The 17,307-nt window shown below is 38.4% G+C and overlaps 1 protein-coding gene across 1 annotated transcript in view; it reads right to left on the bottom strand.

Moving 5' to 3' along the window:
• Positions 1 to 1,385: 1,385 nt before the first annotated feature.
• LOC101862338 (succinate--hydroxymethylglutarate CoA-transferase) overlaps positions 1,386 to 17,307 on the bottom strand; it is a 20,782-nt gene continuing 4,860 nt past the window's right edge. Inside the window, exons 2-13 of the mRNA XM_005094073.3 lie at positions 16,115 to 16,238; positions 14,850 to 14,923; positions 12,098 to 12,183; positions 10,623 to 10,673; positions 9,999 to 10,119; positions 9,030 to 9,121; positions 8,306 to 8,449; positions 6,993 to 7,088; positions 5,342 to 5,413; positions 4,990 to 5,087; positions 4,256 to 4,358; positions 1,386 to 2,606 (exon numbers count right to left, since the gene is read on the bottom strand). Of these exons, the coding sequence (XP_005094130.1) occupies positions 2,394 to 2,606; positions 4,256 to 4,358; positions 4,990 to 5,087; positions 5,342 to 5,413; positions 6,993 to 7,088; positions 8,306 to 8,449; positions 9,030 to 9,121; positions 9,999 to 10,119; positions 10,623 to 10,673; positions 12,098 to 12,183; positions 14,850 to 14,923; positions 16,115 to 16,238 (1,274 nt within the window). The 3' untranslated portion in view covers positions 1,386 to 2,393. The remainder of the gene's footprint in view (positions 2,607 to 4,255; positions 4,359 to 4,989; positions 5,088 to 5,341; positions 5,414 to 6,992; positions 7,089 to 8,305; positions 8,450 to 9,029; positions 9,122 to 9,998; positions 10,120 to 10,622; positions 10,674 to 12,097; positions 12,184 to 14,849; positions 14,924 to 16,114; positions 16,239 to 17,307) is intronic.

Here is a 17,307-nt window from a genome sequence, read left to right as displayed (position 1 = left end):
GTTTAGCAAAAGCTATACATACACCTTTCACCTGCTCCACATAATCAGATAACATATGAGAGAGAATCAGAAAGTAATGGAAGTTGCCATCTTCTGGCTAAGATTTACTTCAGTCATAGAAGCAATCCCCATAATTAATCTTTAACACTCTCAAACCAACCATTCAAGTTATAAGAGACGATGCCCTTGACTATTTCATGAGGTCACAAACAAAGGATGTTTTGTGCTATGGAGGAAATAAGACAAAGTTTACCCCAAAAAACATGCATTTAGTAAAACTTTTACATCTTTATGTACTGCAAAGTTGGCAAATAGCCAAAACTTAATCACAAAAATCTCTAGAGGATTTGTGGAGAATTTGCTTATTCATATGACAGAGTTTGTCATTAGAGAATTTAGTAATGGATGAGACACTATTTTTTGATGACCCACGTTCTGGCCGCCCAAATTCCTCTAAATGATAAAACCATTGATATTATCTAGCACCATAATGTGAAAGATCCCCAGACCTCTTTACAAGAACTAAGTGACATGTCTTAACTTTTTTTGTGTGTGTTTCACAGCAAAATTATAAAAAGTGTGTGCCTGTTGGATACCCTATTTTCTAAAACTCGAGTCAAATTGAGGAACACAAAATATAATAAAAGAGGGTGGAATGGGCCGCAGGATTGCTCAAAATGTTTACACCGAATAGTTTTTTTGGGGGGGGGATCCATGAAAAATGAAAAACGCTAAATTATTTTGCGCCCAGGATTTTAAAGAAGAAAGAGGTTTTTAACTGTCTTTCAATTACAGTGTAGTTGGTAACATGCCACATAATACTACTGTGTCTCCTTATTATGTGCACACGGTACTGCCCCACCTGAAAAATGCCATTGATGAGCAGAAAACAAAGATCAGATTCTCTGGAACGATGCTCCTCTATGACAATGTAGCTTCCATAAAAGCAAGGGCCACAACTCTGTGCATACAAGAGCAAGGGATCGAAGTTTTACCTCATCCAGCCTACAGTCCTGACTTAGCTTTCTGTGATTTCTAGAAATTTCCTATTCCGAAAGATAAGCTTGCTGGACAAAAATTTGACCACATTGAAAACTTAACAAGAGCTGTAAGTATACTGGGAACTGACTATTACTGTGCCTTCCAGAAGTGGCTGTGGAGGCTGAAATCCAGCATAAAAAAAATATTTCAAGGGACAATGAAAATTTCAGGTTCATAGCATTAAACATAAACATTTTTTAGATACTTCCCAACTTCCATTACTCTTTGATCCACCCTTGTATACTCTTGTAAACAGTGAAGTCAACCTACTATAACTAAATTGGGTAAATTGATATATATATATATATATATATATATATAACACAACTTAGTTTTTATCCTAATTTCTTTTCGGTATTATCCATGCTCAGCAAATAAATTCTGCATGATGCAAACATATTTATTAGCATGGGTGTTTTTTATACTCATGTAGTGGCCATGCATAGCTGGTCCTGAAGGGTGGGGTGGGGGGGGGGGGGGGGGGGGAGGGTTGAAGATGGCAACTTTGAAATACCTGCGATGTTACAACCACACAGCCTACGAGGGGTAGGGGAAATATGCAGTAGCAAACTGTAGGCCTATCCCCTAAGGACTCTAGGGTGAGGATGCGCAAAGAGAACAAAATATTTGGTCTCAGCTTGTTTTCTCCATTAAAACTATAAGCTGACTCCACAGTACACATTTATGAAAAATCATACTTTTAGGATTTTAAAATGTCGAACATTTCATGCAAATGGTTGCTTGCGCCACACTAGGCACTATGCTTTATCTCAATGAAACGAACACAATCTGGTGAACTGAGCAGACCATCTGACTATCCAAAAATCTGGCTACAAAACAAGAACAAAAGACATTTTATCATACATGCATGTTAATTTGGGTTAAAAAGGGATTTTCTGTTTAAAAATATGATACAAGCTTAAGTAGAAAACCCTGATATACATACACAATTGCTTTAACTCTCAACTTAGAGACAGACTTGACCATGTACCATCTAGAGGATACATCCCCAACTGGGAGACCAAAAACAAAGCTGAGTGGTCCACAGAGCTTATGTCACATACTTTGTTTCATACTTTTTGCACTGTTGTACAAGCAACCCACTGGTCCTTTATAAAAGCAACTGTCTTTTGTATCTGTCTTTGGTAAATAACCTTCTGACTACATAGATGGAACACAAAATTTCAACAATACAACAGCTTTCAACTTCAGCAGGCCTACAGATAAAAGCACACTTACAAAGACAAGAAAACAAACTACCATTCCACTAGGTTTAGGACAAAGTAGCAATAATCCCAACAACCGCTTTAAAGTTTCATACGCAACTCATCAAACAGACAGAAAATCTGTAGTCAACTGAGAACTTTGGCCTCTCGCAGCTGTTGTACACGCGTTGGCGAGTAGCCCAGAAGCGAGGCGAGCACATCCCCTGTGTGCTCCCCAAGCAATGGTGGTGGTGTGGGCTGGACGGTTGGGACCTCGCTGTACCGGACCGCTGGACCAGGGACTCGGACTGTGCCCAGGGACGGGTGAGGGATTTCTTGGATCATGCCATTGTGTTGCACCTGGTGGGAAGAAGGGGGAAAACGAGCAAAGCTGCTAGGAAAGTGGTCAACAAAAGAGAGATTACAGGAAGGTAGAGAAACCACACCTGAGGTGGACCGACATAAATCTATGAACTGTTGGGGGGAAAATGTGCGTTGTTGGTTTGTTATGTTTTTGTTTAGTACGTTTGTTGTTATTTTTGTTTTGTTGGGCTTTGTTGTTGGTGTGTGAGGGTCTTGGGGGAAGGGAAGAAGAGGTTGATTCTCCCAGGGAGGTGGGGGGGAGGGTTGATTTGAGGGGTTTTGTGGGGAGGAAAGGGGTGACTGGGGGGGGTTTTTTGGTGTGTATGCTTGAGAGTTTTTTTGGTAGGCAGTGTTAAAGATGTAGCAAATCATCACGATATAGTCAAACCCCTCTATATTGCCAACCTTGAGACAGGTATGAAGTTGGCAGTACAATAGGACTTGCGGTATAACAGGTTAGCACCGGTTGCCATCTTGACTAGTGGTAGACTGGTACAGTACATAGGGACTAGAAACAAACTGTGGCCAGTCTTGACTTATCTAGATCTGTCTTGCATGATTGCCATGCGCAGGGGAAAAACGAGTATCAACCAAGCGCAGCGCTGGCTTTACGTAAATTGAAAATTTCTGCCGAATTAGTTTTTTTCACCCAATGCCCGTCAGTACTTCGGCTGCCTAAGACCTTTCACATAGACTTGAGCGTGAGTCCTCACAATATAAAAGCCTCACGGACGCCCGCCAGTCTTTCAGTAATCAGGCTGATATCTGGCAAATCCAAATGTTTTGCAGACAAGCCAAGTAAAGGTGGCGCAGTCCCTCTAAAGTTTCTCCAGGAGACTTAAAAAATTTTATTCCAATTTTTTTTTTTTTTAAGTATTGGTCAAACCCTAAAAATAATGGTTGGCTGGCTGGAGGTGTCATCTCTGACTCAAAGGTCGACATGTAATGAACCTCCATCCTTCACGGTTCTAAGCTGCTGAGATGCACATTCTGCTATACCCAGGCCAGTCCACGTCTTTTCTGGGTCTCCTGCGCCACATCCTTCCTTCAAGCACCTTTTTCACAATGGTCTGGTGTCGTTTTAAGTGACCAAAGTATTCTATTTTTCTACATTTAAAAGCATTTTCATAATCAGTGCAAATCAGGAGCAAATATGTGGAAAAAAAAACTAGAAATAGCCGAACTCACAAAGATTATCAAGCAGCCACCCGGTGTGTGCTGTGCGTACTTCTGGCAGACTATTTGTTGGCGGTATAGGCGAGCAAACTCACATCAATTTTGTACGGACTATGCAACTCAGACATTTTGGGATGACAGTGTAAAGGTGCAAATACTAATACTATGTTTATATAGGCGTTCCATTTAGTACATTGGCAAAACCTGACGGTAAGCGGGGCTGGAGTTATAATGGGGGGACGGTATAACGAGGTTTGACTGTATTTGTATCTAGTGCAGGAAAAAAGCAAATAGACAAAAACAGCAGAGTGAGAAAAAAGAAGATACCAGTGGCACCCCTAACCACCTGTATTGAAAGGAAGAAACACACACATACACATGCAAATATACGCACATATGCAAATGCACCCATACACACGGCCTGTATCATACCTTTTTCTTGATCACCTACAAGAGTCACAAGCATTTACCTGAGAGTTGCTGAACACATCCTTCATGTTGTTGATTGGGCCATAAGGAATGCCTGAACCTTCTAGAACATCTAACCACTCCGAAGTCGACTTTGTCTCAAAACTTAAAAAGAAATGGAAATTTATTAACAGCCTATAGTTCAAAATTATCAAGATAAAACGGTCAGAATGACCATGTCCATTCGTTTCTAAGTGGAAAGAACTGTGCTTCCCGCTGCCACTTTTATCAAACTACTATCAACATGTTTTCATAATTTCAAATGCCACTGGGAAAAGTCAGTATTTTATCAAAGCAAATTGCTTTTAGAACTCCAAGCCCAATCTCTTTAAAGATTTAACCTCCACGTCTCATTAACTTTGTCGTCCAATTTCTTGTTTAAAATACTGATGGCGAAAATGTAGATACACAAAACTGAGTTTTCAATACTGTATATATTAGCTGGGATGATAAAAACATAATTTTTGTAAATGTTAGATATTGGCTCATATTATTAAAACATAATTTTTATACATGGTAGATATTGGCTTATATGATTGAAACATAATTTTTGGTCATGTTAGATAGTGGCTGGTATCATTAAAACCAATTCCAAACAACATTGCCTTGCTTCATTGAATTTTTTAAAATCTCCCTTACCAAACATAAATGATATACAGAATGATATCATACAAGCATCTGTCACTAATAGAAAATTTTGAATAGCAAACTGCACAGGTGCAATTCTTTTACTCACATTTTGTCTAAGAAAGCTAATAGAGAAACTCTGTTCTTAACTCTGAATTTGTTGGTCAGGTATCTTTCATCTTTACTAACATCAGGACAACCCATCAGCTGAAAAAGCAAAAACAAAGGTTAAATTCTAATTCAAATTATTTTCTTACAATAGGCAGTTAATTTTCTGAGAACACCATGGTACATTTACTCGTAAAATTAAAATTCATTCTCATTTTGTGGCTGAACACTTTTGAGCACGTGAAATCAAAACAGCTAGTCGGAAGTAGGTAAAAGCAATCAGCCAGACTCTTTTGTGGATGATAAACAAGCGTTATATCACTACAAGGAACAAATAAGCTACAGTCATTTACCTTAGTTAAAAGCCCAAACTGCAAATCATTGCCTGCCCCAATGATCACATAGCCATCTTTGGTCTTGAAAGCCTGGGTAAGAGAAAAAGCATTAAAACTATAACACTGATGACATGAACATCAAACACTCAAACGCTGAAATGTAAAATCAAAGAGGCAGAAAACACTGTTTAGCATAAAGATTCTAGAGCTTTATTTTTCTGCTACATGATTTTTACAAGCACAAATTTCACTTTGCTAGTCAATTATGGTCACAGTTCCTCTGAGCAAACAAAGAATTGCAAACGCACATAAGAATAATCCCATAATCCATCATGGAATTTCACTCACATCTATAATGAACAGTGGAGTCCACTCATGATTAAACTCATACCGAGATATGACAAGGTAAGTGTATACTATCTAACAGTTGAACTAAAGAAGCTCGGGTTGTCGATTCGGCAAAAGGCAGTTTGACATGAAATGAGTTCAGAAGCAAAAGTGGTTGAAGATATTGTTTGATCAAAGAAAAATTCTATTAACCACTTCACTGCTTTGTACATGTACTCACTTGAGGTCTCCCACTCTGGTTCACTGTCATTTTTCAACAGGTGTATAGAAGACAAAGAAGATGTATTGCTACTTGTGCAGTAGCTTATTCTTAAGCCTTTTACCATAAAATATGAGGAAACGAAAGTGACGACAAAACATGGTTAGAGAGCAAGAAAGGAGGTGAAAGCAGAACATTTTTTTGGAGAAGAAAATTTTCCGTCACTGTCAGGTTTGGAACCCAGGACCAATTAAATGAGAGGCAAACACTGAACCTGTAAATCATGAAAGAGCCCCCCCCCTATAGAAAAATGCAATTATATTAAGAAAAGAACACTGGTTCTAATTAGCCTCTTTCAATTGCAGTACAGTGGGTGCAAGTTATTTATTTCTCACTCTACAGGTGTGGCTATAGGCTTTCATTCATTACCCATCTATTTCATCTAAGTAAAAAGATAATTTATCTCCTCCAGTGAATTAAAAATATAACACGAGTTATGGTGCATTTTCAAAGTTTTGTTTTATTTGGCCACAACTCAACTCCATTACAGCCTCCATTTTATATCTTCAAAGATTCACACAAACCCAATTTTGGGGTCAATTTACACCATTCAAATATCCAACAAAAGAATAGCAATTTCTCTTTTGCTTTATAGACTTGTTTCCTATTGTTTCTGACTGTACTTCCTGCCTAGACCACAAGGTAAAATATTCCAGTGGCAGTGTCAGGGGAGTGTGTTTGGCAGCACGCAATGACTGCTAGAGCCTACTGGTTTTAGTGACTCACCACAACTGTAAGGGTGTTAGGGGAAATACAGTATAATACGGATGGCTCGAATTTGTGGGGACCGGCCTTGGTAGTTCGAGGGATCCGTAGCTCAAGGGATAGCTTACAAAAATAAAGAAGAAAAAAAAACAGGGCTGCAGGCACAGTTCAACGGATGCGTGATTTCGAGTCGTCTGTGTTCGACCTATCCGTGTTATACTGTACATTATGGTATTGTTTCCATCTCTCTTGAATGAACTGTTTATCTTGTCGGTACAAATATAGATGGTTATGTCTCAGACTGTAAGGGTTAGAAACTGTAATGTACTTCTCTTCTGAAGTAACTCAATCACTTGCCTGGTACGGCACAATGCTGGTATGTGCTGTTCCAAATCTGCTTCCCTCCTCCCCCGCATTGAGATAGTTGGAGGCAATGTTCACAAGAGAGGCCACCTGAAGGAAGGGAACAACATCCTCACCATCTGATCATATCAGCCTTCGTCTTTTCACTGTGGTGAGGTGATGACAAAAAGCAAGAGGATTCCAGTTTAGGGGGTAGATCACACGGCTGCACCAGGTGAGATCATCAAACTCACAAAAGTGTAACATTTTAAAAACTACATTTCTTCGTTTGAATACCAAGAAGAACACCAACAAAACAATGATCATTTAGTGCATGAAAAGAGTGAGACAGACACAACGGAAGGAAAGAAAACAAAGACCTATCAGTGACACCCTCCAACACTCATAAAAATTCTATTTCTCTCCAAGTGTACAGACAAGAGGCGAAATTTTACCATGATCATGATACTGATACATTCCAATAATTCTATGCAGAGAACTTGTGAAGAATTCTTATCATTCAGCCAAGAATTTCATCCAATTCTGCTAAACTGCTTAATTAAAAGAGAAATCATGTAGAGAATAGAGCTACTTAACTTATAAACATTTGTATGTGAATTCAGAAAGCAACAGTTACTAACATGTGCTGCTGGCAAGTGCTTTCTATCCATTGATAAAATATTTTCAGAAAACCATGATGAAACCATAATACTGACAGAAAAAATCAAATATTTGGTGGCGGAATAACAGAGCACAAAGATTAACTGATTACATTTTTAAATTGTAAAATGTTTTCAGCCCCTAACAACACAGTTTAGATCACTTAGGAGACGAGCTGTTTCAACCTTGCCTATCAGGACCAACTTGGCTGAGAAGGATACTGCGTCTCAGTGGACAAACAAATTAACTGTACTCAATACCAAAAACTTCCCATGAGGCATGAAACACATCTTCGACGGGCAAAGGCAAAGAGCCTTAATGTTAAATCACATATGTCAGTATAATCAATGCTTCGCACGTTAGAACATTAATAAATGCACAAATCAATGAAACAAGCAAGATGAGAAAATTTTCCGAAGACCACTGATCTACATTTATGCTTTTTTCCTTTTGCAGCTTGAATTTTCGCTTTTTAACTCATGATGTCTTACTGTAGTGCTTGAAATGGCCTCTTTCCTTGCAGCATTCTGATGAAATATTCTGCAAAATCTACTCAAGCAAATAATGCTGTAAAATTGTAGCTGATTTATTAACTTCTCTGGACTTCAAAAACATACCATCCTCTACAGATGGATTTCAAATTAAAAAGTGAAACAATGAAGACTTACATTAGTAGAAAGCAAGTTGCAGTCTATATGTTGACCCTTCCCAGTTCTTTGACGGACAAAAATCGAAGCCATGATTGCATTCACAGCATACAAACCAGTGGACAAGTCTGTGATGGCCACACCTACTTTGCACGGCTCACCATCCTGTTTGGGGAAAATAAAATAGCAAACGCAGGAAAGACTGTTCAGAACAACAGCTGAATAGTTTGAAGCAAAAAATCCATAAATGTACATTTATTTCTATTTCAAGCCAGTTTTTTTCTTTCTTTTTATTTCAATATGATCACTTCTTTGAAACATTATTCATGTCATTAACAGAAACATTGATGAGCATTGATATTTATCTCATTACTATTCAAAGAGAAGGCTTTTTCAAACATGTAATTTTCCTCACTCCTGAGAACAAATACAGCTCCGATAGCTTAAGAAAGCCAGCTTTGATGCTTGGAATCCATCTCCAACAGAAACAAAGCGGAGTAATTTATATCAATTCAACTTTCCTTTCCTCAATATGTGAGGTGGTGAATAGCTCTTGAAGAGTTTTTTAACCAGGATCTCTTCAGGAAGAACAGAAGTCTCGAAGGGAATCTTCTAGAATCAGTCTCAATGCTATTTTCATCTCTTTAACAGCCAACCCCATCTCCTTCCACACTTGATATTAATGACAGAAACCATCAAACACAAACTGGAGGACCCAAGTTTATTTTTCCACAACTTGACTCACAGGTGGGCCAGTGATGTGCATCAATCCTCCCATCCCAGAAGCTATAACGTCATAGCCAGCACGAGAAGCATAACCGCCTGTCTGACCATAACCTGAAGAAAATTGGCAGACAATGACCACTGGAAATGATAGCCACTTTTACTGTAAGTGATTCAGTATCCAATATTATAATTCTAAAATGACTTTAAAGATAATTATACATGTACTGGTACTTTCATCCCACATCATTAAATCATCAGCTAAAGGGTAATAAAAGAATAATATATGGTGCCTAGCAGTGAAATATGGTGCTCGTCAAAATAATGAAATGACAGAAATCCACATTTTTCATCCCCATGGACAATTTTTATCTCTAATTTTTTTTTTGCTCAAACCTTTTTACATCCATTTCAAAACACATTTCTATGTGGATTTTATGGAAACCGTTGATCAAAGACACAACAACTGTAAATTTGCAGTTTCCAAAGAAATCAAGCTTTGGAAATCACCAAACTTTGGTTGTTATTTTCTTGTTAATATTACCTCTGACTCTGACACCAGGTGAACCCCACCTCCTTCTATCACAAGTATCCCAACTTCTGTTTAAGAAGATAGATGAGTAATTTTTCATCAAAAGCGCAAACTTTAAGATGACACCCATAACTTCATATACCAAAAAATTGACAAGTGTCCGATTCCATAGCATCATGTTTATGACCAAAAAAATATAGATTCAAAGACAGGATGATTCAAGGGATGTTGAAGAGAGAAACTAAACAGGAATCATGAAATACATAAAAAGTGTACAGTCTATCTCTAACAATGGATGCCCATTGGTCAAATGGACCTGACTTATATACATCATCAGATTGAATAGGGTCTGGTCAGGTTACAGCATAAAACAATGTTTTTCCCTTTAAAAAGAAATGGGCGACAAAATTATGCTGACCAGAAAGATCGAAATCTAAAAAGAATCTGCTTCACAATCACCTGTAATAGAGCAGTAGATGAGATGAGGGAATTCAGCACTCAGCTCAGGGTAGCCGAGACCCATCTCTGACAGCTTTCCTGGAATATAGTTTTCCACCAAGACGTCACTCACTGAAGCTAGCTGAAGGGACGTGATAAAAATATAAGAAAGTATATTTGATTTGTCGTTTCAAGAAAAGTTTCAAGTAATGGCATTAACAACAGTGTATGAAAATCACCAAATCAATCAACCCATATAAAAGACAAACTAGAATAAGACATGCATATACCATCACACCATTACTTCCTAGCTTTTCATTTTAATATCATATGTCTAGCTTAAGAACAGCCAGTGCACCACTAACCAAGAAATAATGTGAGCATGATATTATTTGATATTTCATGAAAAACTATGAGACAAGCAAGAGTCATTATGGAAAAATGAAGCAAATTCAAAAGTGACCCCGTTTAAGTAAATATGAGGAAAAGTTAGATTATGTGGAGCAACAGTAAATGTAATTGTAGAAATTATATGCCCTCATCAGCACAATTTTCAGCATTAAGAGGCAGACTGGATCGATTCTGTGTATTTCAACCAAGGCTGAGAGGGACGTAACGTCCCAGCAACTTTTGCATACAATCCACCTTTTTTATAATCTTGATTCCCTCTGGTTTTTTCAAGTTCACGGTGACACTCTGTGAAGAAAAAAGACATGAACAGAGTGGTACACAGTTCTCAAAGTTGTACCATTATTTACAAAAACTTCAAATCTAGATTATGTTCCTGTATCCATGCTTTTCAAATGCACAATTAAATCCAAAATTTCAATCAAGTTAAAAACAAGAAAAACAGTATTCCATTAAGAATCCTCCTTCAGTAAGAGCCATAAAAAGCACCCCAAAGAGTAGCATTCCCATTACTATAGTAGCTTGATCAATTTATGTCTGCAAGCATTTATTTGGTGTATGAGCTTGGAGCTTCAAAATCGGGCAGGAGCTGCATATTGTTGACCCATCATTCAAATGTACAAAGCCCAAAATTTTGAGAGAAAAAAAATTGTTATCGCATTCTGTCAATATGTTGTACTGGTTGCATGTACATGTACTTGAGAATTACTTTGTCAAAATGTTGAGAAAAGCAAGATATACATGATATACATAATGTAGGTGCAATTGTTAATTATAATAATAATAATAGATAGCATTTGTATAGCGCATATCCCCGTTCAGCAGCAGGCTCTATGCGCTTTACACTATGTTATTACCCCAGCAGACCATAGAACACTCCGAAACATTCTCAGCTTCCCGGGAAGCATGCAGTGGAGGCAGCCGATTAAGCGCTCAAACACTAACAAACTGACAAGATCTTTCGCTGTTTATAGCCGGGTACCCATTCCTACCTGGGTGAAGTGAGGAAAATTCGTGTAAAGTGCCTTTCCCAAGGACACAACGTCGGGCCCTCGACGGGATTCGAACCCACAACCTTCAAAGCATGCAATATCAGAATCAGAATGTCATTGGGTTACAACCAGTATACTAATTAAGCAACTAGCTTAACATTATTACTGTAAACAATTATTGTTCATCATTTATATTAAATATGCGAGCCTGTTGTGAGTGCAAACATACTATTACATCATAAGGTGTATGTGCACAGATGTGAGTGGAGGAGAGGATGTGTGAGAGAGTCTAGTGTATGGGTGTGTCCACGCACATGTGTGCATGCCTGTGTGTGTGTGTGTGTGTGTGTGTGTGTGTGTGTGTGTGTGTGTGCATATGCCTCTGTGTGTGTGTGTGTGTGTGTGTGTGTGTGTGTGTGTGTGTGTGTGTGTGTGTGTGTGTGTGTGTGTGTGTGTGTGTGTGTGCGTGCGCGCGTGTGTGTGTGTGTGCATTCGTGTGTAGTGAAACACCAAAACAATGTGCCAGGATCTGGACAATAAAGATTTTTTCTTATCTTATCCAATCCTAAATACACAATCTATCAGCTACAAGTGATAATTCTCCATTTTTGACCCATCTGTCTGTGACAGCACAAGAAATACAAAAATTACAGGCAGATAGACCACAAAAACAAGAAAGTGAATTAACAACAGAGATGAAAGTCAACAAAAGGTACAAACCTTTTTGTTTCTATTCACACACAGATAGTAGCAGCTCTCGGAGCCAATGAAAGGGGGACCCCATGTTCTCGTGTCATCTCCTGCTCCTAGTAAAATCAATGTACAAATTTGTTAAAATCAAGAGCTGTAAGTGTTACTATATCAAAATGTTTTTATATACTTAAACATGACAGTCATAGCACACAAACAGATGTCATCTATACTTTAAATTTTCTGTCTTAGACAAACCAATACACACACATATATCTATATATATATATATGTGTGTGTGTGTGTGTGCGACAGGAGAAGAGTCCCAGTTGTTGGCAAAGCTATTTTCGAGCAGCGGAGTGAAAAAGCCAAAATAAAAAAGTCGTAAACGGTCAAAAATTTAGTTCCATCAGAAAACATACCCTATAATCCACTTATATCGACAGCCGATGTATCGACATTTTGACATATTGACATATTTTTCAGTTACAAATTTTTTCTTTCAATATCTTCACTAGACAATTTCTCTTATATCGACTTTTTTTCGACACGCTTCCTGGGTACCTGACCAAGCCCGTGAACATAATTGGGGGGAAAAAGCTACGCTAACGGTCAACGTATTAGTTCTTCATTCAGTCCGCATACCCACCAGTACAGTAGCCTATTCGACACACCAGGCTTTAGTAGGTCATGTAGGGCCTATACAGTGTAGTCTCCAACACAGTACAGTGCCTCACAGACGTGAGTGTCTCGCACGCTGGGCATCACCTCCCTAGCCCCATTCCCGATGGCCCGATCACTCACTCCCCTTCCCCATCCCATTCTCAATCTGTCGCTGGCAAGTGCCACTTTCAGCGAGTCAGTGCCTCGCCTTTCCATTTTCTTCAGCCAGCAGATGTAATCAGGCCTTACAGGGATGCTACAACAAAGTTTGCACTGATGTGTAGTGTGCGCCTTGCGTTGCTCGGTCTTTGGTACCGTAACTCCAACCCTTCCTCTCCTCTGCCTCATGTTAGTTTCACCGTGTAGTTGTGTAAGAATCAAGGGAAGCAACCAGCTTAAAAAGTAGTGTAGTCTTTTTACCACTTACCTTCCCTTGTTTTTTCCTCTTTGGCTTTATATTTCGTTTATTGACAATTTTATATATCGACATCAAATCCACTTCCCAGAGCATGTCGATATAGGCGGATTATACTGTACCTATAACTATTTCTTCACAACATATTGAAAGGATTTTATGACACTACAAGTCTAAATATATCTAACGAATATTATTTTTGCAGCATATTGTAGGGCCTACTTCACCAAAGTTATAAAATGTGCTAGAAATTGTGTCAACATACTAAGGTTAAAGCCATTTTTCTACAAACTTTATTTTCACATCCTATGTTTAAAAAAGTGACATATTTTAAAACTATTTGAGATATTTGAAAAAATTTTTAATCTGCATGTTTAGCATTGAATGTGCTACAAGAATACGCCCTTATTTCAACATCCAAAATTTCCAGCAACTGGGACCTTACTCCAGGTACACACACATGTAATTACAATGAGGATGAAATATATAGGCCTATATGTATATATATATACAGTAGTCTCCACCAAAGATCCCACTGCTTATGGTCTCTGTTCGCCTAAGATCCCGCTGTTTGGGAAAAACGAAAAACAGAATTTTTACTATATAAAAGTCACCCCTATGATCCCGCACTGAAGGAGCTACACATGGTAAGATCCAGTTTTTCAGGTTATTTAGTTATTTAGAAGAAAAAAAAAGAATTATAAGAATCCTTGGCGTGCTCAGCTGATCAACCAAGTGGCGAAAATGTGCGATCATTGTATGGTCCGTCGTGTCACGGATCATCCACTCTCATGAATGCAATCACACCTCTGTTGTAAATCTGGATAAGCGGTTACAATGTTTACCCCAAATGGGATCGCACCAAGGTGTGAACTCGTCAATGCCTTGCTTTCCCCAATCACCTGAGCCGTCCACCTGATCTTACGTCACACACTAGGTGGGGAGGGCCTTCAAGCAAGCATCAGGCTGCGTTCTATCAAACTGTGAACTCGTGGACGCTTTCCTTTTCCCGACCATCCCTCTCGTCTTTCAGTTTGCGCTTTAACTTCCGAGACAGACTGGCACTTATACTCGTGGACTGTCCGATCGCCTCTGCGCAATGGGGTCATCTGTTGGCAGTTAACTTGCCTTTCATTTTCTTAAAATTTCGTTGGTGTGGTCACAACGCAACGATTTATGATGCATCATGACATGAGTGGGGAACTCCGTTAGAGATGAAAAGCAATAAATTTTTGATGGGGGGCATTGCTTGAAGCCAACTGGTTCCCACCAGACACAATATTTTTTTAAAGCCCCCTCCCCCTCAAACAAAAAAAAAAGGAAAAACTGACTTCTGAGAGGAACTGTTAGTGCTCAGGAGTTACGTCAGTTCATTTTAAAGTAAGGGAAGATCATCGTACAAATTATTGGCCTGACCATGAGTTACTGTGGATTCTTCCCCCAGGCCATTCGGCTAAGATCCCATTTCGCCTAGGGTTCCTCGATAATCCTTGCTCCCAAGTACCAGGATCCTAGGCGGAGACTACTGCATATATGTAAAGAAAAGTACATATATCAAATTACTCAAAACAAAGTAATGCATCTGAAACACCAATGTGTGACTGTGGTTTTTTCAAAGTGTACCAAGTCCAGTTTAAACTATTCAATAAACTTTACACACAATAAATAGGAGCTGAACACAAGCAGAACAACTGGACAACAAACCTGGTCTTTCAATTTTTATCACTTCTGCTCCAAGGTCACCAAGAAGCATAGTGCAATAAGGACCGGCTAATATCCTGGGCAGGGATGAAGAGAAGTATACAGTGACACTATTATTTCTGGTAAATTAGAGATGACTATATGCACTTAAATTAGTTATTTAAAGATGTCAACAAAAGATTGTTCACCATGTCTTAGTAAATTAAACCATGTGATACAGGAATAGACCAATAATGGAGGAAATGCAGTGCTGAAACAATTTAGAAACAGCAAAAGTATGTTAACTCTTAGCAAAGAGTACGTCTTTCAATTTATACTTAAAGGGAGAAATAAAAAAGAGCTTAATAGATTTTTCAAGAAGAATGTGATAAACCAACATGAACTGAACTACAAAAAATTACATCATGTATCATGTACAGTAGATATTATTTAACACTAAGACTAAGCTGTTGATAAAATGAAATTCTCGTAAACAGTAAACTATTTAAACACAGTTTTTTCCCTTTATTGATCATATTCATGCATTGCAATTTCCCTACAAAGTAAAAAAATTCCCATAGATCTGGAGGACACGAAGGAATTTTAATTTTATTATTTAGGCCCTTTCATCATTCCCCCCTGCCAAATATCCCCCTTTACCTCTTTTTCAGTCACCGTCCCCAATCGTTTTCAATACATGTCAATACATGTAAACTAAAGACTCGCAAAATATACAGTTTTTCTTTCTCACTTCACTGTGGGCTGCTGGTGGTGAGAGAGTAGCTTTGTTATAATGCAGGATAAAGAGTTAAGACACCGGGAAGTTGCCAACCATCCCTAAATTTAAAGGGAACATGTCCTGTTTCTTTCATTTTCAGATTATATCTTTCAATAATGCGCAAACTAAGATTTACCATTTTATGTTTCATTTGTTTTTGCTCTTATAAGTGTTATATTGAGTAGAACTAGAAGTACCTAGTGAGGAAAACCATTTAGTAAACAGCTACAACTTCCATTGAACCTCATTCTGTGTGGTCAAGGCATCTGTCTGAAGTTGGCAACTCTGTACCTCAGGATATGTTACAACATATATGAGAAAAAAACACATGCCAGCAAATAGTAGGAGTTGTCTTTCTTTTGTTTGTTTTTTGTTTTTATTCTCCTAAAAATATCATCTGCTCAACACAAAGAAATCTCTGGCTCTGTGAAGTTTATGTTATCAGGGTTTTACTGTAGTAGCACACATTTGAGAAGCTGTTTATCGGCTTTTAACTACACTCTGAACTTGCCTTGTTAAATCTAAAACACGAATCCCAGACAAGGCAGCCTCATAAGTTCTTGTGTTCATGCCAGATGAGGATGCTGCTCGAGAATACTGTAGACATTTTACCAATGGATTGCATCGTTGAAAGACTGAAAAAAATAATGTAGATTGATTTCTTTTTATATTCTAGAAATTCAAATGTTGACAAACACAATTAAGACACAAGAACCATCATTTTTTTCAAAGAAACACCACTGCGTATGTAACAGTTGAAGCTGAGCTGTGCACCAGCACCTTATAACAGGAGTATGTACCCACTGTCACATATGTTACTGGGCAACACTGTTAAAATGTGAATTCACCTACTGATCTTCACATCTAGGTACTGTAAGCTGACAAAACATCTTTTTTTTTTATTCACAGCAGTTTCAAAAATTTTAAGTTGGGGGGGGGGGGGGGGTTGTCAGCAGGGTAACCATTTAAAAAATTGTGTTCTTCCAAAATTTGAATTCTACTTAATTTATACAAAAACTTAGTCACAGCTTCACTTTGATTTTTCCACAAAAGTAGGGTAACTGAATATTTATCAGGCTTTACATTTCACAAAAATACACAATTTTCGTGCCAAAATGAAAAAAGGCGTTTTGACAGCAGGAAGTTCACATATTTGTCATCCATGCAAATAAGATGAAGTCAAACCAAAGCTTATGGACATCTAATGAATGGATCCATTCCTCGAGGAGTTGCTATATAATGCCATACCACATTATCATTTTTCGCAGTTGAAATTACCTCTACATAGGACTATCATACGTAATTATATCTCCAGTCCTTAACTTATAATAATCGCAGTGGCTACGTTCACGGCGCCCTGAATGTAATTGGCAGGCTACGTTCACGGCGCCCTGAATGCAGTTTGCAGGCGCTGTTGAGGCTACGTTCACGGCACTCAAGCTTCGTTTAGACGGAGCGTCCACTGACTGTTTTAGTCAGTGACTACAGTGACGTATTTTTAATATTTTGGCCAGCTTCAAATGTTCCATCCCATGAGATGAAGGAAAACGAAAAAGCCTGGGAACCGACGCAGAGAGAAAATGACAGGAATAATTCTTATCATAATAGCAAACACCCTCTCTCTCTCTCTCTTTCTGTCTGCATCTCCCCTTTCCCTTTCCTTCTCTCTTTCTCCCCCCCCCCTCTCTATTTTCTCTGTCTCTG

The sequence above is a fragment of the Aplysia californica genome, unplaced genomic scaffold, assembly GCF_000002075.1.
Source record: "Aplysia californica isolate F4 #8 unplaced genomic scaffold, AplCal3.0 scaffold00075, whole genome shotgun sequence".
NCBI classification, from domain to species: domain Eukaryota; kingdom Metazoa; phylum Mollusca; class Gastropoda; order Aplysiida; family Aplysiidae; genus Aplysia; species Aplysia californica.
The sequence above is the reverse complement of the archived record's forward strand: the minus strand, read 5'-3'. Positions and strand labels throughout refer to the sequence as shown.